This window comes from Triturus cristatus, chromosome 6 (genome assembly GCF_964204655.1).
Source record: "Triturus cristatus chromosome 6, aTriCri1.1, whole genome shotgun sequence".
In the NCBI taxonomy this organism is placed as follows: Eukaryota; Metazoa; Chordata; class Amphibia; order Caudata; family Salamandridae; genus Triturus; species Triturus cristatus.
Genome location: NC_140589.1, coordinates 105,879,001 through 105,905,065, shown reverse-complemented (window position 1 = coordinate 105,905,065; position 26,065 = coordinate 105,879,001). Strand labels below are relative to the sequence as shown.

The 26,065-nt window shown below is 44.9% G+C and overlaps 1 protein-coding gene across 1 annotated transcript in view; it reads left to right on the top strand.

Annotated features, from left to right (window-relative positions):
* Positions 1–26,065, top strand: part of LOC146816462 (ATP-binding cassette sub-family C member 10-like) — a 699,272-nt gene that overhangs the window by 658,976 nt on the left and 14,231 nt on the right. The window contains exon 11 of the mRNA XM_085609512.1: positions 15,763–15,908. Coding sequence (XP_085465638.1) covers positions 15,763–15,908 — 146 coding nt within the window. The remainder of the gene's footprint in view (positions 1–15,762; positions 15,909–26,065) is intronic.

The window sequence follows — 26,065 nt, the reverse complement described above, 5'->3', positions numbered from 1 at the left end:
AAACATCGCATGCCTATTGGGCTGCTATTCCCACGCGGTGTGGGATACAGTTGCACAGGTGTTGCCTCAGTGTTCTGAAGAGACGAAGCTGTGCTCTCCCAAGCTGTTGCCGAGGGTAAGGATGCGGCTAAGTTCGCCATTTGGTGTGGTTTGGACGCCGAGGACTCAATAGGTAGAGCGATTTCTACGACTGTGGTGCTTCGTCACCACGCCTGGTTGAGATCTACCGGGTTCTCGCCAGATGTACAAAGCTCACTCATGGACATGCCCTTTGATGGCACTCGCCTGTTTGGCGATTAGGCTGACAGTGCACTGGAGCGTTTTAAGGACTCGCGGGCCACGGCCAAGCCCTTAGGTCTTTCCATGAGAAGCTCAGCCACTCCTGGGTTTCGTTCCTTTCGTGGCCACAGACGGGGCGCCCAGGCACGTTCTTTCAGCAAGCCTGTGCAGAACCAGCCTCAGCGCGGACGCAGTTTCCACAGGGGCGGGTCTGGAAATCAGCGTGAGGGTCAGTCCACCTCCGCCTCACTGCTTCTGCCTCCCAACCTTCCTAATCCGTGCTTTGTGGGGCACCCAACGCCAGTGGATGGCAGGGTTTGCCATCATCTCTCCCACTGGCACGCTATCACATCGAACAAGTGGGTGTTGCAGATCATCTGTAAGGGTTATACCCTTCCCTTTCAGTCCACCCCTCCAGCAATTCCGCCTCAGTTCCACCGCCTATCGGGGGAACACTTGACACTTCTCCGGCAGGAGGTCACGGCCCTCTTGACCAAGGGGGCCGTCAAGTGTGTTCCTGGGCCAGAAGTAGGTAGTGGTTGTTATTCCCACTACTTTCTGGTCCTCAGGAAGGACAAAGGTGGTCTGCGTCCCATCTTGGACCTCCAGAACGTCAACCGCTTCCTCCGGAAGGAGAAGTTCAAAATGCTGACTCTGGCTCAGGTCTTGGCTGCCCTCGACCCTGGAGACTGGATGGTAGCGTTGGACTTGCAGGACGCATATTTTCACATCCCTGTCCTGCCGGCCCACCAGCGTTACCTGCGGTTCACGGTAGGCCACGAACATTTTCAATTTGCCGTGCTCCCCTTCGGCCTTACCAGCACCCCTCGGGTGTTCACGAAAGTGATGGCGGTGGTCGCAGCTCATCTGCGCAGGTCGGGGGTGTCAGTCTTCCCCTACCTCGATGACTGGTTGTTGAAGGCGGGCTCGCCCCAGGCAGTCGTGTCCCACCTTCAGACTACGGCCGACCTGCATTTGCTGGGGTTCTCCATCAACGTGCCGAATTCGCACCAGAGTCCCTCTCAGAAGCTCCCCTTCATCAGAGCAGTTCTGGATTCGACGCTGTTTCGGGTTTATCCTCCCGAGCAGCGAGTCCGGGATATTCAGGCTATGATTCTGATTTTTCTGCCTTTTTCCCGGGTTTCAATGAGGATGACCCTCCGGCTCCTGGGCCTGATGGCCTCCTGCATCCTGCTGGTGCCACATGCCAGATGGCATATGCGGGCTCTGCTGTGGTACCTGAAGTTCCAGTGGGCGAAGCATCAGGGCAACCTGTCCGATCATGTCCAGATCTCGGAGGGCACCGCACGACAATTGCAGTGGTGGCTCACGAATCGCGATTGGGTCAATGCCAGATCCCTCTCCCTTTTCCAACCGGAGCACACAGTGGTGACGGATGCATCCCTCCTGGGATGGGGTGGCCACATGGGAGAGGCGGAGATCAGAGGCCTCTGGTCTCCGGCAGAGTCCCGACTCCATATCAACCTTTTGGAGCTTCGGGCGATCTGACTTGCACTGAAGGCATTCCTTCCCTCTGTCCGGGAAGTGTGGTGCAGGTGTTCACGGACAAAACCACCGCCATGTGGTATTGCAACAAACAGGGCGGGGTGGGTTCCTGGGCCCTATGTCAGGAGGCTCTGCGCCTCTGGACATGGCTGGAACATCAAGGCATCACCTTGGTGGTTCAACACCTGGCAGGTTCTCTGAACGCCAGGGCAGACGAACTTAGCCGCCGGTGCTTGATGGATCACGAATGGCATCTGAACTCGGACGTGGTGCAAGGTCTCTTTCAGCAGTGGGGAGAGCCATGGTTAGATCTATTCACTACCGAAGAGAACGCGCAATGTCATCAGTTCTGCGCGTTGGAAGGCGCCACTCGCTCGGCGACGCTTTCCGTCTGTTGTACACCTTTCTGCCTATACCATTTCTGCCCAGAGTGCTGAAGAAGATTCGGCGCGACCGGGCCCAAGTCATCCTTGTGGCTCTGGATTGGGCACGAAGATACTGGTATCCCGAGCTACTCAGCATGGCGATCGATCCCCCGATCCGACTGCCTCTTCGGGAGGATCTTCTGTCGCAGCAGCAGGGGATGGTCCTCCACCCGAACCTGTCCAGCCTCCACCTCCATGCGTGGAGATTGAGTGGCGACAGTTGACAGCTTTCGATCTTCCTCCCGAAGTTTGTGATGTCATTCTGGCAGCCAGGCGTCCCTTCACTAAGACGGTATACGCCTGCCGGTGGAACAAGTTTGTGGCATGATGCATAGCAAAGTCTGTGGATCCCCTTTCTGCCCCTCTTTCTGAGGTCCTTCTGTTCCTACTATCCTTGGCCCAGCAGGGCTCTGCTGTGGGCACTATCAAAGGTTATCTTTCGGCCATCTCTGCCTTTCTAAGGCTTCCAGATCAGCCTTCTCTCTTTAAGTCCCCGGTTGTTAACCGTTTCCTGAAAGGCATTACGCACACGTTTCCTCCCGTGCCGTTCATAATGCCTCAATGGGACTTAAACCTTGTCTTGACATATTTGATTTGCGCTCCCTTCGAGCCCCTTCATGCCTGTCCTTTGCGTCTTCTCACTCTCAAGACGGCTTTCCTGGTAGCTATCACCTCTGCCAGAAGAGTGAGTGAGCTCCAGGCTCTTTCTTTCAAACCTCCTTTCCTTTCTGTTCATCCGGACAAGGTGGTTTTAAGGACCCGTCCTTCTTTTTTGCCAAAGGTTGTCATGCCCTTCCACATAGAGCAGACCATCACTTTGCCCACCTTCTTTCTGCCTCCACATCCTTCAAAAGAGGAAGAGAGGCTCCACTGTCTGGACTCAAAACATGCGCTCTCGTTCTACTAGCAGTGCACACGACAGTTCCGGGTGGATGACCAGCTCTTTGTTGGCTACGTGGGTGCCAAAAGAGGTCGGGCTGTGCACAACCAGACCATCTCTCGGTAGGTCGTTCTCTGCATCAAGGCCTGTTACTCGTTGGCTAAGAAGGAGGCTCCTGTGGGGCTGCGTGCCCATTCTACCAGGGCGATGGCAGCCACTACTGCCTTGGGACGCGGCGTCCCCTTGCAGGACATTTGTCAGGCAGCTACGTGAGCCTCGCTGCACATGTTTACCAAGCATTACTGCCTTGACAGTCAGGTCCGGAGAGACGGCTTCTTTGGCCGTTCTCTTCTCCGTGACTTTCTGGTGTAATCTATTTGCAGACCCACCATTGGCATTGGTATTGATGGGGTATCTATTCTAAGGTAAGGAATCTATCACTAACGTGTCTCTTTCAGATGCACAAGTTACTACTTGTGTAACGATATATCTGTAAGAGACATTAGTTAGTGATAGATTCCTTACTGCCCAACCCATCCTCCCCGTTCTGCAAACTGATTTCTAGGGTTAAGGTCAGCCCTTTCAGGGCCTTAGTTTCTTGGCACCAGTGGTCAGTTTCTTGCATGGCTCTGCGTTCCTGGCGCGGAAAGTCATGTACAGAACTGACATCAGCGCGCATGGGTGGCGCCTTAGTAGTCTCAGTGACGTCATCTCGGCGCTTACGATGCCAGCGACGGGCGCGGAGCCGCACGACGCCACCTACTGACGCGCAGGGGTACTGCTAGCAAAACTTTCTGGATCCAGTCTGACGCCTGGGGATATTCTAAGGTAAGGAATCTATCACTAACTAATATCTCTTACAGATATATCGTTACACAAGTAGTAACTTGTGCAAATGCACCAATCCCATGTGGTGGCAGATGGGCTTAATGAATGAGCACAGCCATTATAATTAGCCCGTCTGAAGATATTTATTCATGCAGCAGTTTGAAAGATGCAGTATAGATGCTTCCAGAGCTAGGATTACAAGAGCGTGTCCTGCCATCTCTGACAGCAAACAGTTTCAGAAAGAGCCTTTGGAGACCACGCTTATTTTCAAAGGCAACTGATTGCTCATATTGGAGGAGTCTGTTTGTTTGCAGGCATTTTTGTCAGGGACAGGAAAGCCTGTGCCACGATCAGCTGGCAGCAATACACGCACTAGAAATAAAAATGTTAGCGCGTGTATCGTTGCCAGCTGATTGCACGAGCGTGGCACAGGCTTTGCTGTCACTAATGATGCTATTTTAAAATGGTGATGGTGACCGGCAGCGCTTTCCACCATCACCAGTTACATTATACAATGACAGCTTATTAATGACAGTTTAATATTTTTTGTTAGACACTGGTAGATTGGGAAACAGCCTTTACAACTAAGCATTTTCTACGCGTTACGTTTACAACGGTACACTTACCTCGTAAACGTCTTCACAACGCGTATTGCTTCAACGACGTCTTTACCACGCAAACAACGTCATACCGGAAAGCGTCTTCCTGGTAGGGAAAAAAGCGTCAGTCCTTCTTTAGTGTCAGCGAAGACCTAAGAAAACGGAAAAAAAAAGAAGAAAGGGGGTTTGGGGGGGTCTCCCCCCCAAAAAGAAAAAGCGGGGTAAAGGCAAGAGCGAGGTAAGGGCAATGCGAAGAAAAAACATTCCGTTGTAACGCATGCGTGGTAAAGGCATGCGTTGCAACGGAATGCGTAGTAACGACATATATTCTGGTAGATTAATCCGCTGGTCTGTTAAAGAAATGTAAGTAATGTCCTGAGCTGCTAATTAATCTCCCCGTGTCTACAAAAAATATGAAACAGTCATTGTGTAACGTAACTGGTGCTCGTAGAATCACTACAACAATTAAACAAAAAGCCAGAGAGCGAACTGCTGCGAATGTGCGGCTTGAGGCAAACAAAGGAAGACTCCAGGACGGGTCTCCAGAGGGAGAGAACGTGGCACAGCACTCAGAGCTGCAGATTTCGGAGCTGGGGCTCCGTGTTCGAGCCCCAGCCTCGGTTCAACATCCTGAGCACTAGTTTACATTTTTTTTAATGCAGTTTACACCTTGCAGGGAGGAGCCGAAAAATAAAAGCATTACACACCCACGCTCGGCGAACAAAAGGAATGTGGGCGCACCCAGTTACTGAGGGCCAATATTTCTGTTGGTGATATTATGGAGACAAACACCCCGGGGGAACGGCTCTGATCGTTATTTAATGGTCTGCCTTACAGGCATGTAGATCCCAACTGAAAGCATAACTAATTAAATGAGCTTCTGTTAGATAAATTGTTTAGCTAGAGGTAAAGGGGGAGAGGATGTGGCCTTACGGCCAGAGCTGCCGACCTTGGAGCTGGAGAGCCAGGCTCTAGTCGCAATGTCATCACTTTGGGCCTTATTTATGAAGGCCTAGCGCCGCCGGTACGCCACTTTTTTCCCTTTTTAAAAGTGACGCACCGGCAGCGCAAGGCCTTCATAAATAAGGCCCTTAATCTCCCCGTGCTTACCAAAAAAATGAACGATATGTAACAAAACTGGTGCTCATGTAAAGCGCTCCAATCAATTTGGGTCGAGTTCGCGGCATATAAATCTGCACAAAAAAGTTATCCTGGCTAATGGCTATATCTCCTAACATTTGGAGCCAGGGCCTGCAGCTGTTACCACACCGCAGGCCCATAGAGTCATAGCCGCCAAGTGGCCCTATGTCACGTGTGATATATACCTTCAGACTGTCTTGTTTTATGTTGCGCTTGCAAGCTGCGATTTTTGAGCCTGTACTTGCACCGTTAAACATAAAACCGCAAGTCCCAGAATGCAATGTGCTATAGAGTATGAAAATCCAGTACTTGCTCATGGTGTCACATGTAGCATTAGGCCTCTTAGCAGCTATGCATAGATCAGAAGCTGCACTCCCTTGTAAAGTTAATCCAAGGTTTTACCCTCATTTTTAGTGACACAAATATAGTTTTCCTACTGGCATCCACAAAAATGTTCAGCCCTTCAGCCCAATGCATTTCACATGGAGAGTAGCCATCAAGTGAACCCATATCGCAAATTAGACATTGAGCCACTTCGGCTTTTTAGACAACAGCTCTTTGTATGCTGGAACTTTCAGGCACGTTCTAATAATAGACATACGTTAAACTGTAAGTTTCAGTATGTAAAGTAAAGTGGTGTTGGCTAAACTACCAGGACATGCTGCGCCTAGCCCACTTGATATGGGACACTTGACAATCGTGTTGGGAATTTTACACTGGGCAGCGTTTAAATGTTACGACCTTGTTTGAAACTTGATATCTGGGAGCTGTACAAACTTGTACGGGAAGTCACACATGAAAGGGCAGGTTGTATGTCAAAGTCATCCTGACCCAGACACCTATGCTCTGGTTGGACTACAGATGCAAAGCAAATTTATATTCTTAAATCCTCATCACCTTGTAATGGCCGTCTTTTGACAAAATTGCGTAGTGCGCATGCATACCATGAAACGCATGCTCACATGCCTGGAAAAGGGGGAGGGGGACACAGGCGGACGGAGAACTGAAAATGGACTAATCTGACCGAGGACTGGCGAGATCGGCAGCATGATACCGAAAAGTAATGCAAAAAGCTTGGCACGAATTTGCAAGTATACAGTAGCGCTTGTCAGAAGCACAGCGCTCTTTTAAAAAAAAGGATGCAAAAGCGAGCGGCTTGCATATTGAAAGTGAAAGCGCAAGCGCGTCTTACACGTAACTTGACCCACGAACAAAAAAGTAGTCCTCTGAGGAATACTTAAACACGCACAGCGTAAGAAGATAGTACTTAGTCGGTGCTGCTAAGCTGAAAAGCGGAAACAGAAAGGAGGAAGAACAGGAACAATTGCCCAGTAGCAAGCCAGGATTTTTAAACTGACAGGGTCACAGACAAATAACAAGCAGCAGGCAAGCAGCAGGCGGGATTACCCTCGCTATACAGATTACTAGATGTCTCGGAGAGACAGTGCATGCGCACTGCCTATGCGAGGCCTAAAAAGTAAAATAAAAATAGCAATAAAACAAAAGGCAGAACCAGGAGGAACACAGGAAAGCAGAAAGCAGAGAGACTCACCTCTGGACCACCAGGGATGAGGCGCATGGCGTGTGCCTGCGGGTGGAGAAGGGCCTCAAATACATGAGACCTGGAAGCGCAGGGCCGACTTCAACCAGGCAGAGCTGTGTGTTGGGGGGAGCAGCACACTGGCAAGGTCCCGCCCGGGGTGTCTTCCATCATTTCTGCATCTGCCACCATGGAAGCGAGCTGGCACAATAGAGCTTTGTCAACTCTGCGGAAAAGCTCCAGAGACTGTGGTTCACCAAATCTGTATAAGCGAGGCAAACATAAAAGACCAAGGAACCAGTTTGGATCCTGAGTGGTTTACATTGCTGCATGCCCACAAATATAGCTTGCTTTAACTCAAAGGTCACGCAGTTCTGCTGTAGGCTCACAAAATATCTGATCAGACTCGATCAAAAAATCAACCGACTGACTGAAGCAACAATCCCCATGGCTACTCAAGCTCTCTGATCAAGTTCTGCACACTCCTTTCTTTATACTTGTGCTGCAACATCACTTTCACGCCTACTGGCATCTTAAGTTCGACTGCTGCATTTTCATCCTATAGACAATGTATCACAATAAAAACTTTATTTATTTAAACTGCTTTTTAATATCTTGGATTTTTGTTTATGTCCTCCTCCTGACACGATTTTATGTAAATGTTTTTTTGTATGCACTTAGTGCAATGGTTTTAGTTAACTGTGCACTTTAATAAAATTAACTGAAACTGATAGAGATGTGTACACATTCCCACGTCTACTTAAAAACACTAACACACTGATCTGTTTGATTGTCTGTTTACTTGAAAAGGGACACTTTCATATGTGCACATTTGATAGCATATATTAGCATGTTTACATGGGATAGGCTTCCCTCTGATTACCATTGTGCTTAGCACTGAAGTGAGATTGTTCCCACTGGTTCATTTGTAAAAATATAGGTGCCAGGGCCCTCGTCCGGAGGCCACTGCAGCTTGAACCACCCATTGCACCTAGAAGCGCTGCCAACAACAGTACCAAAATTATTACTAACCATCACACTCCTACAAGTGTGATAGTTCAGACTATTCAGGCCCCTAAAGCTGTATAAATGGATAAAGTAGCCGATATTAGTCATTATTAATGTATATTGAATTAATACACAACTCTTTTAGTGCTTATCTCTAAATTAGACAACAGTGGCATGTGTAGCAGACATTCATAAATGCCGGCGCTGACAAGTGCTGCTGCAGCGCACCGGAGACCACCAGCAACATATTAAGCACCTGTTGTTCCATATGTACAGAAAGACAAGAGTCAAAGGAAAACACATAGATCACAGTTGAGGCAGGAGTGTAGAAAAAGCAAATATTGTAGGTGTTTACAGGAGACAGTTAGGCTCCCATCACAGGCAGATATATACTGGGTCAGGGTTCAAACACGTGTATCTCACCACTATCTCATTTATGATGGTCTTCTGTTTATGGATGCCTGATATTCTACTAGAAAACAAATGAAAACAAACCAAATCGTTCGAGGCATATGAGCTGTAGATCATACGCTGTGCATAGATCGCCATCTAGTGTTGGTCTGGATATTTGCACTTTGTTTTTCTTCTAAGAAGTCTTTCCAGTCATGAGGTAGGTGACTCCTCCTTTTGGTGATAGTGCGCATGGGCATCGACTCCAGTGTTACATTGATTTTTTCCGCCATTGAGTTTGGATGTGAATTGTTGCGCTCCGGTTTGGCACCATTCTCCGGGCCCCCTTTGATGCGCAATCCACTACCCTCGATGGTTTTGTTTATCGATCACATTTCCCTTTCTCCGCGTATCATCTACACTCTAAAGCTTTGATCGGAAAATTTGTGGAATGCCGTTGGGCCTACCTGCGCCGGGGTTGATAGCAGTCAATGGAAAGTTCTGTCCTGGGTGTCGCGGTAAGTTTCCGCGCACCAACTTGCACAAAGTGTGCAACCTTTGCCTATCCCCGGAACACAACGAGAAAGACTGCAACGCATGTCGTTCGTTTCAATCAAAGAATACGCTCCGTAACAGTCGGGCTCGACGTCACAAAATGCACCAACAAAGCGGCTCCGCACCGGATCTTGTGGGAGACAACTCCGATCATGAGGAATCTTACGCGCAGGAAGCCAAATGCAACGACCTCACACCGGGCCAATGGATTGAGAGTACAGTGACTTCCTTCCCCTACCATCAACTCCATAGAAAGGCTCCGGTCCCTCCTCTGCCTTCGGGCCAAGGTCAGCACTGAGAAAACATTTCAAGTGCCTCACCTTCGGGCTCAGTGCTGAGACACTAACAACAGACTTTCAGCTCAGGCTCTACCCGTCCTCACGCCGGTGCCGACCCGAAACCTTCGAGCTCCTTAACAGAGCTGCACAGTATCATGGGCTAGACCTACATAAAGAGGCTTTAGAGGAAGATTTTTTGTTTGAAACCTTAGTTCATCTCAGAGGGCTACCCAAACATTACCAATGCAAAAAGGGCTGCTTAAACATACTGATTACATCTTTAAAGACCCTGTAAGAGCAAGAATCATCACTTCCAGGATAGAGAAAAAGTACAAATCTGCACCTACTGACCCTGTATATATTTAAGGCTAGTTGCCCTTGGACTCTCTTGTAGTTTCTAACGCTCATAAGAGAGCTAATTCACAAACCACAGGTGAAGCCCCTCCTCCTGATAAAGAGTCCAAATTAATTGATGCTTCAGGCAAAAGGGTAGAGTCACAAGCAGCAAATTATCGGCACATTGCCAATGCTCAAGCACTATTAGCGAGATATGACAGAGCTCATTATGATGAGCTGAAGAAGCTCATGGAATTTCTTCCTGATGAGCATAAGTCCAGAGCTAGTGACCTTATTCAAGAGGGTAAACTAATAACTAATACCTCCATCAGATGTGCACTAGATGCAGCAGACACAGCATCCCTGGCAGGAAAAACTAGCGTACTGCTTCGTAGGCATGCTTGGTTAAGAATTTCAGGATTTAAACCTGAGATGCAAGCCTCTATTCTTACCCAACCATTTGACAAAGAACACCTCTTTGGTCCAGCTGTTAATACATCTCTGGAAAAAATGAAAAAGGATACTGAGGTTGCAAAGTCCATGGGGGCCTTACAATCACCTTCCAACAGAGGATCCTTTCGTCACTCATTCTACAGGGGTGGCTCAAAAAATATATCTACAGAAAATCCCTCCTCCTCTTACAAAGGCATCAATTAGTCGCCCTCTTCAAAAGATTACTTTAGAGGTGGATATAGAGGAAACAATGGAAAGGGAAGAGGCAGAGGTCATTCAACACGCAGTTCCCCTGTAAACACCAAACAGTGACTTCCTTTCCATACCCCCCGATTATTCCACTCCTGGTGGGGGAAGTTTTTCTCAGTTTCTACCCATTTGGAATACGATTACATCAGACAAATGGGTTCTACAAATTATCCAATCTGAATACTGCCTGGAGCTTACAAACACTCCACCAAACATTCCTCCAAGGTCACACCTCATGTCACAAGGACATCTTACCCTTCTAAAGCAAGAGGTTCTCTCTTTGTTGCAGAAAGGTGCAATAGAACCGGTCCCTTTGCAATACCAAGGGGCAGGTGTGTACTCCCTCTACTTTCTAATTCCCAAAAAGGACGGCTCTCTCAGGCCTATATGAGGATCACGTGAAGACACTTTCGTGCACCTGCTTTCGTGCACCTGCTTTGGGATTATGCGGATGCTGAGGAAGATCTTTCCGTGGATCCCCCTTGAGGCCAGAAAGACCTTAACTCAGGCTCTACTAGTTAGTAGATTAGATTACGGCAATGCACTACTAGTAGGCGTAAGGGAGGATCTATCATCCAGGGCTGCAAGTTGTGCAAGACACTGCAGCGAGGCTGGCTCTTAATAAACCGAGCCGTACCCCGTCTCTCCCTCTTCAGCAATCACTGCGCTGGTTACCAATTAGAAAGAGAGCAGTGTTTAAGCTTTTGACGTTAGTGTTTAAAGCAACGCAAGGGATGGGCCCGGCATACCTAAGGAAAAAGGTAATTCCCTATGTTCCGGTTCGCCAGCTTAGATCGAGCAAGCGGAAATTGCTATGCCCTTGTAAAATCTGTAAAATCAAAATGGGTGGGCATGCTTTCTCTCATCTTGCGCCCTTCCATTGGAACAGACTACCTGAAGAGATTCGAGCTTGCACAACGTTAGGGCAGTTTAAGAAACAGTTGAAAACATGGCTGTTTGAATAGCCATAATGTTATGAGTGACCTGGAGTGTACTGTCCAGGCGCCAAGAGATCCCCCAGGGGATGATTCATTGCGCAATACAAGTCTTAATAATAATAATATTAAACCTCAGAGAACTAAATCTGTACATTCAGTCGGACCACTTTCATATGGCAACACTCCAACAAGTGCTTCCGCTCTTTCAGCAAGGCGACTTTCTCTCCACTCTGGATTCAAATGACGCCTACTTTCATATACAAATACATCCTGCACATCGCAAATACCTCAGGTTCATGGTAGCAGGCCACCATTATCAATTCAAGGTGCTTCCATTTGGAGTAACAACAGCACCCATGGGTTTTCACAAAATGCTTAGCAGTGGTCGCAGCCCATCTACGAAGACAACATGTTCTCGTCTTCCCATACTTAGACGACTGGCTCATAAAGGCCAGCTTGCACGACAGCTGTCTACGCCACACACAGAAAACTGTGCAATTGCTCCACGAGCTGGGATTCACAGTAAATCTGTTCAAATCCCATCTCCGACTGTCCAACACTCAAGCATACCTATAGACACACAAAATGCTCTAGCATACCCAACTCCGGCCAGGCTCCGGAATATACAAGTCCTGCTGTCTCAGTTTCAGCCGCAACACTCTTTATCAGCTCAGTTGTTCATGCAGTTATTGTGAATTATAGCATCTTGCATTTTAATAGTCCCTTACACAGGACTTCAAATGCGTCCCCTACAGGAATGCTTAGCAAGAGAGTGGAACCAGGCTCGGGTCTGTTATTAGATCTAGTGTTGGTAGATGGCCGCAACCATCGCTCTCTGCAGTGGTGGAACACACAAAACATTTTAAAAGGGCGGCCCTTCAGCAACCCGGTTCCACAGATAGTACTAACTTGCAGACGTATCACTAACAGGTTGGGGAGCACATCTCCATACCCACACAATTCAGGGCATATGGAGCTTGAGGCAGAAACAACTTCATATAAATCACCTAGAGCTGCTAGCAATTTTTCTGGCACTGAAAGCGTTTCAAGTTCATCTAGTATGCAAGACTGTCTTGATTCATACAGACAACATGACAACGATGTATTACATACAAAGACAGGGGGGACACACTCTCTCCAGCTGTCACAGCACAGACCATCTGGAAATGGGCTATACATCACAAAATGTATCTCCCAGCGGAACACCTTCCAGGAGTAAACAATCCGATAGCAGATCTGCTCAGTCGTCAAACACAACAAATCCACAAATGGGAATTACACCCTCAAGTTCTACTCCCATTCTTTCAAAGGGGGGGCTTCCCAGGCATAGATCTGTCCACCACACACCTAAATGCAGAACGCCCAAACTTCGCCTCCAGGTATCCACCCTGTTGTCCAAGGGCAATGCACTATGGAAGAATTGGTCAGGGATATTTGCTTATGCTTTTCCACTTCTCCCACTCATTCCATTAGTGATTCGGAAACTCAAATAAGCGTCCCTGACACTAATCCTTGTTGCTCCCACGTGGGCACGTCAACCCTGGTTCACAACCTTGTTGGAACTGTCAGTAGTTCCTCATCAAAAACTATGTCTTACACCCAATTTCCTCACACAGAGCCATGGAGACATAAGACATCCGGACACCAGTCAACTCAACCCTGCGATCTGGCACCTGAAGTCCTAGAGTTTGGCTACCTTAATCTACCGCCAGACTGCATGAATATTATCAAAGAGGCTAGACGTCCTACCACAAGAGCCTGCTATGCAGCAAAGCGGAAACGGTTTTTAATATACTGTACTCACAACCACATCAACCCGCTTGATGCTTCTGTTCAAAACATTGTATGTTATTTGTTACATCTACAGTGTTCCAATTTAGCGTACACATCCATACGCTTACCTGTGGCTACGATAGCTGGATACCTCCAGAATAGACAACATCTATCTCTCTTCAGAGTAACTGTCATCAAAGCTTTTATGGAGGGACTCAAAAGAGTCATTCCCCCAAGACATGCACCTGCTCCAGTGTGGAACCTCAACATTGTTCTCACCAGGCTAATGGGTCCACCTTTCGAACCATTGGACAACTGTGAACTGCAGTTTCTTACGTGGAAAGTAGCTTTCCTCATAGCTATCACATCACTGAGGAGAGTCAGTGAGCTTCAGGCACTAACTATAGAAGAACCCTTTTTACAGATGCACCAAAATAAAGTAGTTCTTCGGACCAACCCTAAATTGCTTTCTAAAGTCATTTCTGCCTTTCATATCAATCAATCTGTTGAGTTACCTGTGTTCTTCCCTCAACCAGATTCTGTGACAGAACGTGCCCTACACACTTTAGATGTGAAGAGAGCATTACTTTATTACATAGAAAGGACAAAACCTTTCCGTAAGACAAACCAACTTTATGTCGCTTTTGCTGCACCACATAAAGGCAATCCCATATCAAAATCAGGTATTGCAAGGTGAATAGTCAAATGCATTCAAATTTGCTATGCAAAAGCAAAACAAACATTAACAGTTCCTCCTAGAGCACACTCTACACGCAAACTGAGGGCTTCTAAGGCATTCTTAGGTAATATACCCATAGATGACATATGCAAAGCTGCAACATGGTCTACACCTCACACATGTACAGAAAAATATTGTGTAGATGTGTTAGCAAGAGAGCAAGCTAGTGTGGGCCAAGCAGTTTTACGTACACTATTTCAAACAAGTGCAACAGCTACAGGTTAGCCACCGCTTTGGGAGATAACTGCTCTGTAGTCCATGCACAGCATATGATCTGCAGCTCATATGCCTCAAACGGAAAATGCTACTTATCCAGTATGCATCTGTTCTTGGCATATAGAGCTGTAGAGTCATATGCGCCCACCCGCCTCCCCGGGTACCTATACCTGTTGCAGTAACATCTTACTTAGATACATGCATTCATGGACATCTTTTACTACTCTCACTAACTCCATTATCAGCCGCTGCGGGAAAACAATCTAGCAATGGAGTCGATGCCCATGCGCACTATCACCGAAAGGAGGAGTCACCTACCCCGTGACTGGAAAGACTTCTTCAAAGAAAAACATTACTCCGCAACTCTAAATGCCAAGAACAGATGCATACTGGGTAAGCAGCAATTTCCTTATCCTGAGCAAATGTCCATTCCAAAGTAAATCCAGCAGTCCGTAGTTATGGTAATTTGTTTGTTTTATTCCAAACACCAGAATTCCAAATTGGTAATTTGCAGCCAACACGAGTTTCGTCTCATGGATAAATTCCACCTACTTCTTCAGGGCCAATAAGTCATAATCAAGTTCAATCCTCAGTAGTAAAACATCGATTTTCATGAGCACCCATATCTCAGTACTTAATTCCTTATTATCTTTCAATCCAACAGTCGGCATTTTATGTATCTGCAAACAATGGGGAGAGTGCTCCTCATTTTATCTCGGCTTCTAAACAAATGGGCCACAACATCTTAGCAGTCACCAGTTTCTCAGCGGAATTAAAAGGTTGCCTACAGTAAACCATCCACGGAACAGATGGCCAAATTCTGAACAAGCATTTAGCTGGTCGTCCCAAAATTACTGACATTTTATTTTTCGGGCTTTACCAGTACAAAGGGATCCTTCTTTGCAGATGGGGCAGATTACATCTCCTGCTTCTTCCTCTGTAGTGGTCTACAGTGCCTCTTCAACCAGCTTCTACAGATAGTCTTCATCATTTTTCAACTGAGAAGAGTCTACCTTGCTGTAACACAACGGTCCCGTCAGTGGCCTTCAGCGATGATAAAGTTTTGCCATACAGGCTCCTCAGACTTGAAACTTCTTATTTAATTGCTGTTGTCCATATAAACCTCAACGCCTTCCTGCCACAAGTGCCAAATCTCTGCTTGAGGTGGCCAATGTAAACAAATCTCTATGTAGTCTGATAAACGAGAATTGCTCACTATGAGGCCCAGGATATAGACTCGCTTTCAAGACTGGGAATGGTAAAAGCAGCACAAAAGCAAGGAAGCTAAGAATCATCGTCAAATTTTCACTTTCTGAATGATCAAGAACGAAGCCACCTATCCGGATGCCCTACTGGGATCTCGTGGACCAATGAAAGGTGCAGTATGCACAGCTCCAGAACTTGAACATATTTGTTCAGCCTGGCAAGAAATGTCTATGCACAATGGGGTGGAAGGTTGACAGTTCCAATCGCTCTCTCTCTCTCTCTTCCTCACTTCCTCCTCAACATTTTATTTCTCTATCATATTTTATTTTCCAATGGACTCAAAATGGTTTGACATACTTTCATATTGTTCCCATCAAATCAAGCTTTGAAATTCAGTGATGTATTGCATTTCTTGTTTGCACAGGTCCAAGCTGGCCATCATTCCACAGGACCCCTTTCTCTTTAGTGGAACAATCCGGGAGAATCTAGACCCAAGGGGCAGTAACCTGGACAGTGAGCTATACAAAGTCCTGGAGCTGTGTCACCTTAAGGAGTTGGTAATTCGCATGGGTGAGTGTGGTTCAAGTCAATATCTATGCAGAGTTACTTGTAAAACACAGTCATTACTATATTGTTTACCCAGTTGCACATGCCTTTCGGCTTAATCATTTTGTGTCCTATTTATCTGCTATTAACTTCAAGCCAAAATTCTCTGTACAGTGGATCCAATCGCTTTCTGAAAGTATCACAGGAGAGAGGAAATGCACCCTAGGAGCGTTTCAATAGCCATTGCTCAATATTGAATTACAACACAAAAAGATCATGGACAGAATGCTTAACATTGTCAAACATTCATCCCAAGTCACAGATCTGGGCCTAAATCCATTGTTTTTTTGCACGCCACGCCATTCCAGTTTGGACCCAGCCATAGGCAAATCAGTTTTGACCCTGGTCCCCATGGTAACAGTCCAGCCCAGGCCCTCCCTGGTCCAGAAAGCAAGCATCCTGAGACCGGTTTCATGGTATCACCCCTCATCAGCCAGGCTAGCTTTAATCCAGTGGTGTAGCGAGCACAGGATAATCTATGCATATCCATTTTATTTAGGGCAAAATTTGCAACACAAAAAGATGATGGACGAAATGCTAAACACTGTCAAATATTCACCTGCAGTCACATATCTTGGCCTAAATCCATGTATTTTTTGCTTGGCACGCCATTCCAGTTTGGACCCAGTCATTTGCAAATCAATCTTGACCCTGCCCCCTTGTGAAAAGTGCAGCACGAACTGCCAGGCCAGGTCGTCCCTGGCCCGGAAAACAAGCATTCTGGGACTGGTTTTGGGGAATCGCCCCTCATCATCCATGCTAGCTTGAATCTGGTGGCTTAGCAAGAACGAGACGTGTGTCTGGGCATACCCATCCAATTTAGAGGAAAAATTGCAAAACAAAAAGATGATGGACAAAATGTTGAACATTGTCAAACATTCACCCCCAACCCGAAACCGGTCCTAGGATGCTTGTTTCCAGTCCAGGGAGGACCTGGCTTGGCAGTTCGGGCTGGACTGTTCCCATGAGGCACAGGGTCAAGGCTGATTTGCATATGGCTGGGTTCAAACTGGAATGGCATGGTGAGCAAAAAAACGATGGATTTAGGCCCAGATCTCTGTACTGGGGTGAATGTATGACATTGTTCTGCATTCTGTCCATCAATTGTTGTTTTTTCAAACATTCACCCCCAGTCACAGATCTGGGCCTAAATTAATTGTTTTTTTGCTTGGCACACCGTTTCAGTTTAGAGGCAGCTATATGCATAACAGTTTTGACCCTACTCCCCATTGGAACAGTCCAGCCCTAACTGCCAGGCCAGGTCCATCCTGAACTGGAAAAAAAGCATCCTGGTCCTGGTTTCAGGGTATCACCCCTCATCAGCCAGGCTAGCTCGAATCAGGTAGCTTAGTGAGCACGGGACCCAGGCCTGAGCATACAAATCACACTTTGGACAAAAATTGCAACATAGAAAGATGATGGACGGAATGCTGAACATTGTCAAACATTCGCCCCCAATCACAGATCTCGGATTAAATCCATAGTTGTTTTGCTCAGCACGCCATTCCAGTTTGGACCAAGCCATACAGAAATCAGTTTTGACCCTGCTCCCCATGGCCCTCCCTGGATCAGTAAGCAAGCATCCCGGGACCAATTTTCTGGTATTACCCCTTATCATCCAGGCTAGCTTTAATCCGGTGGCGTAGCAAGGCACAGGACAATCTATGCATACCCATTCCACTTAGGGCAAAAATTACTACACAAAATATGATGGACAGAATGGTAAACATTGTCAAACATTGACCTGCAGTCACATATTTGGGCCTAAATCCATGTTTTTTTTGATCGCCAATCCAGTTTGGACCCAGCCATTTGCAAATCAGTCTTGACCCTGATCCCAGGGTCATAATGCCGGCCTTATTTAATAAGTGTCCGGCCTGTGGAAAAAAGATGGCTAAATCGAACCCACATTCGGTCTGTATTGCTTGCCTTCCTTCATCTCACAAGCCAGACCAGTGTTACCACTGCAGCAAGTTTTTAAAAAAAACCCTTAAAGAAAGGGAGAAGATTAAGCTGCACTCTATGCAGGAGAGAGGAAAGGAAACAGCAAGCGGCCGAGAAGAACATCCCTCAAAGAAGCCCTCCTCTCAAACAAGGCTGGAGCGCAAAGAGAAAGGAGACGCTGGTCTCACACGCCGCCATCACACGTCCGAGTCAATGTCAAAATCGAAGTTGAGGCGCCCTTCACGGTCGAAGCAACCGACTTCAGGTGAGAAGTCCCATAGGACGAAGACGACACCAACGAGTAGGCGGTCCAGGTCCGGCTCGCCTACAAAGTCAGGCGGCTGTGGCTCGACGTCGACTCATCAACGTCGAAGCCCCCCACCGAGAGAACCCATGGCGACGTTGAGAACATCACCGACATCGAGAGGTCCACTCGCATCGACATCGAGCCGAGCACCGAGCGCTTTGACACCAGTGAGGCACAGTCGTTCACCGATGACGCGTCTGCACAGGCATTCGCCGTCGAGATGCATGACGTCGACGCATCCGTCGCCAAGGAGGTCGCCGTCGAGGAGATTGACGTCGAGATCTCGCAAAACACCCTCTGGATCTAGGTCAAGAAGATCGCGATCCAGATTGACGTCGAGGAGATCCACGTCGAGGAGATCACATTCCAATCACAGGTCTCCTCCTGCCAAGAGACCTAGGGTGACGTCGAGAGACCGCTCGACGCGGGACGCCGAGGTTGTGACGTCAAGGAGTGCCTCTTCCTCCCCGGGACTTCAGATAGTGCAAGTCACTCCTGAAACCTCACCAGTGCCGACTCCAGCCCCTGCAACTAATATCTCCCCGAGATGGCTGGGAGACATAAGGGAGTGGAAGATTCGTAAGATAACAAGACTGCCACATTCCCCTAGCAGATCCAGATCTCCTTTAATTCAATCAGTGCACTCATTTGAGAGACATGAGCGACGTGCCACTCCACAAAGGTCCCCATGTTTGAGAAGGCACTCAACACGTTCTCCTAGGAGTCGGGCATCCAGATCTCGCCACCGCTCTCCCAGAACACAAAGCCATAGATTCTTCTTTGTGGTCCCCAGATTCAAAGGCAGATTACTCTCCTACTCTTTCTTCCTCTCCTCCGAGTAGAATAACGCCCATTGATGATACCCTCACCATCAATGAGGTTCTATGTAGAGGGGCTGCAAAGCTTCATATTGAGATGCCGGTTTCTACCTCTAAAACGTCAGTCATCTTCGAAACACTTCACCAAAGGTCTTCATCTAGACCGTTGCTTCCCCTGGTGCCTGGCTTCCTGGAGCCTGCTCTTCAAAAATTCCTTACTCCAGCATTGGTGGGGGCGGCCCCATCTCGGATCACTAAAATGTACAAGGCTCCTGAGAAGGACTTGTTTTTTCTGAGGGCTGACCCTCCACCGGACTCGGTTATTGTGTCAGCGGCACGGAAGAACTAGACAGGGGCAGCATCATCGGCGGTACCCCCGGATAGAGACAGTAAGGCCATGGATTCTGTCGGTAAGAGAATGTGCACCACCTCAGCATCATATATGAAGGTAGCCAGAGCTTCACTGAAAAGCTCCCAAAGGAAGACAGACAAGATTTCCTGGAGATACTCCATGAAGGGTGTTTGGTGGCCAATCAAGTCATCAGTGCAGCGGCTGATGCCTCTGACTTAGCTGCACATGGTTACGCACATGGGATTTGTGCCCGTCACTCTGCCTGGCTGAGATTGACGGGTTTGAAGCCAGGGGCTCAACATCGTATCCACAATCTTCCCTTCAATGGCACATCGCTCTTCGGCTCTCATGCTGATGACGAAATGTCCAGGATGAAAACCGAACTGGACACTGTGAAGGCGGTTGGGCTCGAGAAGAGGAAGGACTTCAGGCAACGCTACCGCCCTTACAATGGACGCCAATACCAACAGAGGGTTCAAACCCCTCAGTGGTCCTCCCAGCAACATCAAGGAAGATCAGCGTCGTCCTGGGAGAGTCCACACCTGCTGCCAAGCAACAACAGAAGCAGTGAGTGTTTGCTTCCCCTAACTCGGTGGGTGGAAGTATCCGTTTCTACCTGGAAGAGTGGACCAAAATCACACTAGACAAGTGGGTGCTCAATATTGTGAGGAATGGGTATTCCATCAGGTTCAAGTCCCCTCTGCCTTCTATTCCTCCTCGAAAGACTGTCATCCATCGCATAAATCTTCTGAGAGAAGAGGTTTCCGCTTTTCTCCTAAAGGAGGCCATCGAGGCGGCCCCATGGCACCAATGTCGATAGGGTATCTACTCCGATATTTTTTGGTCCCAAAGAAAGGTCCAAACAAGGAGTTCAGGCCTATACTAGATCTCAGGCTTCTCAACAAGTTTGTTCTGAGAGAGAGGTTCAGAATGCTAGCATTACATCAAATAATCCCACACCTACATCAAGGGGACTGGATGTGTTTCATAGATCTTTAAGATGCCTATTTCCAAATCCCAATCATCGAAAGTTTCTAAGGTTTCGCATCCAGTCAGACCACTTCCAGTTCACTGTCCTGCCTTTCGGTCTGAATCGGCTCCTCGCACATTCTCAAAGTACATGGCAGTAGTAGCTGCTTTCTTGAAAAGGAAACAATTTTTCGTCTACCCTTACCTAGACAACTGGCTCTTCAAGATTGCGTCTCCAACTCTTCTACAGCAGCACCTCTCTTACTGCATTCAACAACTGCATCAGCTGGGTCTACACGTCAATTAAAAAAAATCCATCCTCAATCCAACACAGAGGATACATTTCCTGGGCGCCACTTTGGACACAGTAAATGCAAGAGCGTATCCTTCGGAGGAGAGACTATCATCCATTCTCCACATGTGTCAGACCCTCCTGAAGATACCTCAGCACACGGCCAGGCAGGTCTCATCTCTACTGGGTTCGATGGCCTCGTGCATTTTTCTAGTTCCAAACGCCAGACTTTCCATGAGAACTCTACAGCAGACTCTAAAGGATCAATGGTCCCAAATCTCCAATCGCTGGGAGGACACTTTAACTCTGCCTCTGTCTGTCCAGCTCTACAGTAGTGGTGGATGCGACGGACTCATCTCATCATAAGAGTCCCCTTTCAAGAGGAGCTGCCCAAGCAGACTGGTGACGGATGCGTCCCTTCAGGGATGAGGTGCTCATATGGGGTCACTACAGATCCAAGGAATGTGGTCAGAGAGTGCATCTGGCTCTCAAGGCGTTTTTTCCTTCCATCAAATCGACTGCTCTGCTTGTTCTGGTGGACAATACAACAACGATGTACTACCTGAACAAGCAGGGGGGCACCAGGTCCAGACCCCGGTCGCTGGAAGTACAGGCGATTTGGAAGTGTCTTCTAGCACGAGACATGAAGATCTCCGCAATTCACTTACCAGGCTTACTCAACGTCCAAGCGGACGGCCTAAGCAGGCATTTCGCAGAAGCACACAACTGCTGGTGCTAAAACAAGAAGTGGCACAAGACATTTTCCACAGCTGGGGAACACCAGACATAGATCTCTTCGCGGACGCAGAAAACACAAAATGCCGCGTCTTCACCTCCAGATACCCGCAACTAGGATCCAAGGGGAATGCTCTGTTGATAGACTAGTCAGAGACATTACTCTACGCCTTTCCACCAGTTCCCATCATTTCCCTGGTGATCAGGAAACTGTACAAATCCAAGACATAGATGATCCTGCTTGCTCCAGAGTGGCCTCGCCAGTGGTGGTACCTGGACCTTCTTCATCTGTCCAATGTACCACACAGGAGGTTGCCATGTCATCTGGATCTGCTGACCAGGGTGGGAGGCAAGGTGTTCCATCCCAACCTACCGTCCCCGAGTTCATCCAATATGGACATTTAGGTCTCTCTCAAGACTGCATGCAGATCTTGAAGGAGGCTCGGAGACCTTCTACGAGGAAGTCTTATGCTTTTAAGTGGAAGCGTTTTTACATGTGGTGTACCGCTGAGGGTCATGACCCTATTTGAGGTCAGGAACAGGTACTGTTACCATACTTACTGTATTTGGCCAAAGCAGGTTTGCAATATTCCTCTATAAAGGTTCACCTGGCAGCAATAACAGCATATAGAAAGACTCCCACTCCGGCTTCTTTCTTTCAGATGCCAGTTGTTAAGGATTTCCTGGAGTGTCTAAAAAAGGTCTACCCACCCGTTAGGTCTCCATCTCCTTCTTGGGAGCTTAATGTGGTCCTCTCTAAGTTAATGGGTCCCCCATTCAAACCTATCCACAAAGCTTCCCTTCAGCATCTTTCGTGGAAGACTGCTTTTCTTGTGGCAATCACATCTGCTTGCAGGATGAGCGAGATACAAGCCTTATGCTCTACAGAGCCTTTTCTCGTTTTTCATGCGAACAGAGTGGTGTTACGTACTCACCCGAGGTTCCTTCCTTAGGTGGTCTTGGAGTTTCACATCAATCAGTCGATTGCTCTTCCTACTTTCTTTGCAAACCCTGTCACTCTTGCGGAGAGAGCTCTGCGCTCTCTAGATCTAAAAAGAGTGTTAAAATTCTACCTAGACAAAACGATTTGTGAATTATGGTCCATTGAACACTGGTTTCCCTGCCTCTAAAAGGTCAATTTTTAGATGGATAGTGTCATGTATCATGTTATCTTATCAACTGGCACATAAGCAGCTCCTGGGCAAGCAGAGGGCTCATTTTACAAGAGGCAAAGCTGCTATGATAGCGATGTTTAAAAATTTACCTATTCAGGAAATTTGTAAACCAGCCACATGGCGTTCGGTTCATACTTTCACACGCCATTACTGCCTTGATTCTGACACTAAATCAGATGCTCAATTTGGACAAGCATCCTTGAGAAATTTGTTTGGGTAATAATGTTTTGGTAAAATGGGTTTTGATATGCTGTTATTCGTGCGCAGGGTATGGGGATGGGCTTGCTACTCTATTCAGTGCTTATGACTATTGATGAGTATCCCCTGGAAGAGAAGGATAAGTTACTTACCTGTAATCCTAGTTCTCTTCTAGGGGTATACTCCTCAAAGGCATAAGCACTGAATAGCAAATAATATGCATGTATACTGTTTGATGAGTATACCCCTGGAAGAGAACTAGGATTACAGGTAAGTAACTTATCCTTTAGGTCCAGATCTCTGTACTGGGGGTGTGTTTGACATTGTTCATCAAGGTGTTTAGCCAAAATATCGAGTTTTAAATTTCGACCTACAATAATATCGTGTTTTTAATATCGTAGGTACAGAATATCGAAGTCAAGAATATCGATGGACAGAATATCGATCCCAAGGTAAGTAATATCGAAGTTAATAATATCGAAGTACTTAATATCGATGTAAGTAATATCGTAAGTAAAAATTTCGATGTCAATAATATCGATATTTATTTAGTGTAATGTCATTTAATATGTATTTTATTTGTATGTTAAAGATTATTGTAATGTATTTTAATACATTTAAAAATAAATGTTTAGAGATTTATAATTATTTTACATTTAATTTAGCGTTTTAGTATCAGAGCGGGTTGTGGGTTTATAGGGGAATATGGTGGGAAGTAATTTAATTATAATTAATGAATTAATATGTATTGTTTAATTGGTATTTATGATTAATTAATTGGTAATTAATTAATAATTGGTAATTAATTAATAATTGGTAATTAATTGATTAATTAATTGTTAATTAATTATTAATTGTAAAATTATTTTATTAATTGGTTAATTATATACATTATAATTACTTTATTATTAATATTTATTTATTGTTATTGTTAATTAATTAATTGTTAATTAGTAATTAATTGGTGATTTAAGTTTATTAAGTGATTAATTGATAATTAAATTAATTATGTGAATTTTTATGTGTAGTGGGTTGTGGGTTTATAGGGGAATAGGGTGGGAAGTAATGTAATTATAATTAATGAATTAATATGTATTGTTTAATTGGTATTTATGATTAATTAATTGGTAATCAATTAATAATTGGTAATTAATTTGATTAATAGATTAAATAATTTTTAATTAATTATTAATTGTAAAAATAATTTATTATTTGGTTAATTATATAAATTATAATTAGTTTATTAATAATATGTATTTATTGTTATAGTTAATTAATTAATTGTTAATTAGTAATTAATTGGTGATTTAATTTTATTAAGTGATTAATTGATAATTAAAATTAATTATGTGAATTTTTATGTGTAGTGGGTTGTGGGTTTATAGGGGAATAGGGTTGGATGTAATTAAAATAAAATAAATAATGATATATTTTATTTATTTGTAATTATTATTAATTAATTGTTATTAGTTAGTTAAATATAGTAAATATAAATAATTGATTATTGTATTTTATTTGTTGGTATTGCTAATTAATGTATTGTTAATTAATAATTAATAGGTGAATATTTGTAATTTCGTAGTTAATATGTATTAATTAGTGAATTAATAACTATATTAATTATAAAGAATGTATTATTAATTGTAAATAAGAGATAAATTGATATTTAAATCTATTGTGTATTTTGTATGTGTAGTGTGTTGTGTGTTAAAGGGGGAATAGTGTGGGATGTAATTTAAATTTATTTATTTAAATATTTATTTTACATAATTGGTATTTAATAATAATTATTTTTTTTAAACATTGTTAACATGCAATTTTTTTATAACAAATTATTGAATTGGTTATAATGTTCATAGAATCACTGTGCTATCTAGTGCTTTCCCAACTGTTTTACTATCTGGAGTGGGAATAGTAATTTTTACGCCTACGCTATCCAACCTTTTCTCTACTGTTGCACTGTCTGGAGTGGGAATAGGGAATTTTACCCTTACGCTATCCAACACTTTCCCTACTATTGCACTCTCTGGAGTTGGAATAGTAATTTTTACCCTTACACTATCCAACACTTTCCCTACTATTGCATTCTCTGGAGTGGGAATAGTAATTTTTACCCCTACGCTATCCAACGTTTTCCCTACTGTTGCACTCTTTGGAGTTGGAATAGTTATTTTTACCACTACGCTATCCAACGTTTTCTATACTGTTGCACTCTCTGGAGTGGGAATAGTAAATTTTACCCTTACGCTATCCAACACTTTCCCTACTATTGCACTCTCTGGAGTGGGAATAGTAGATTTTACCCTTACGCTATCCAACACTTTCCCTACTATTGCACTCTCTGGAGTTGGAATAGTAATTTTTACCCCTACGCTATCCAACGTTTTCCCTACTGTTGCACTCTTTGGAGTTGGAATAGTTATTTGTACCCCTACGCTATCCAACGTTTTCCCTACTGTTGCTCTGTGTGGAGTGGGAATAGTAATTTTTACCCTTACGCTATCCAACACTTTCCCTACTATTGCACTCTCTGGAGTGGGAATAGTAATTTTTACCATTACGCTATCCAACACTTTCCCTACTATTGCACTCTCTGGAGTTGGAATAGTAATTTTTACCCCTACGCTATCCAACGCTTTCCCTACTGTTGCACTCTTTGGAGTTGGAATAGTAATTTTTACCCCTACGCTATCCAATGTTTTCCCTACTGTTGCACTCGCGGGAGTTGGAATAGTTATTTTTACCCCTACGCTATCCAACATTTTCCTTACTGTTGTTTTTGTTGAAGTTGGACTAGTAGTTTTATTGTGTCTGATATTAAATATGTTTTGTAATATTTTAGCTATTGTAATATATAATTAATAATAAAAATTATTCAAATTAAAATTATTGATTATTATTTGCTATATGTAATTATTTAATATTTAGTAATGTTATTGTTTTATGTGTATAGATGTATTGGTAATTTAAATAAATATTTAATAATTTATATGTTACAGAAATTATTATTAAAAGTAATTATTAAGTAAGTGTATATATTATATATTATATATATATGTTTCATTAAAGTTTCATTTAATTATATATATTTATTATACATTTTACATATTATACAATATATTTAATTATGTTTCTTTGATTTATAAGTATTATTTGGTTTATTTTACATATATTTTTAAACTAAAAAAAAAACGATATTTTTGAATTATGATATTTTTGACATCGATATTAAATTATCGATATTTTTGTACTTACCATGTTGTAGATAGGATGTCGATATTCTTGACCACGATATTTTTGTTGTGATATTTTTGTAGGTCGAATTTTTGTC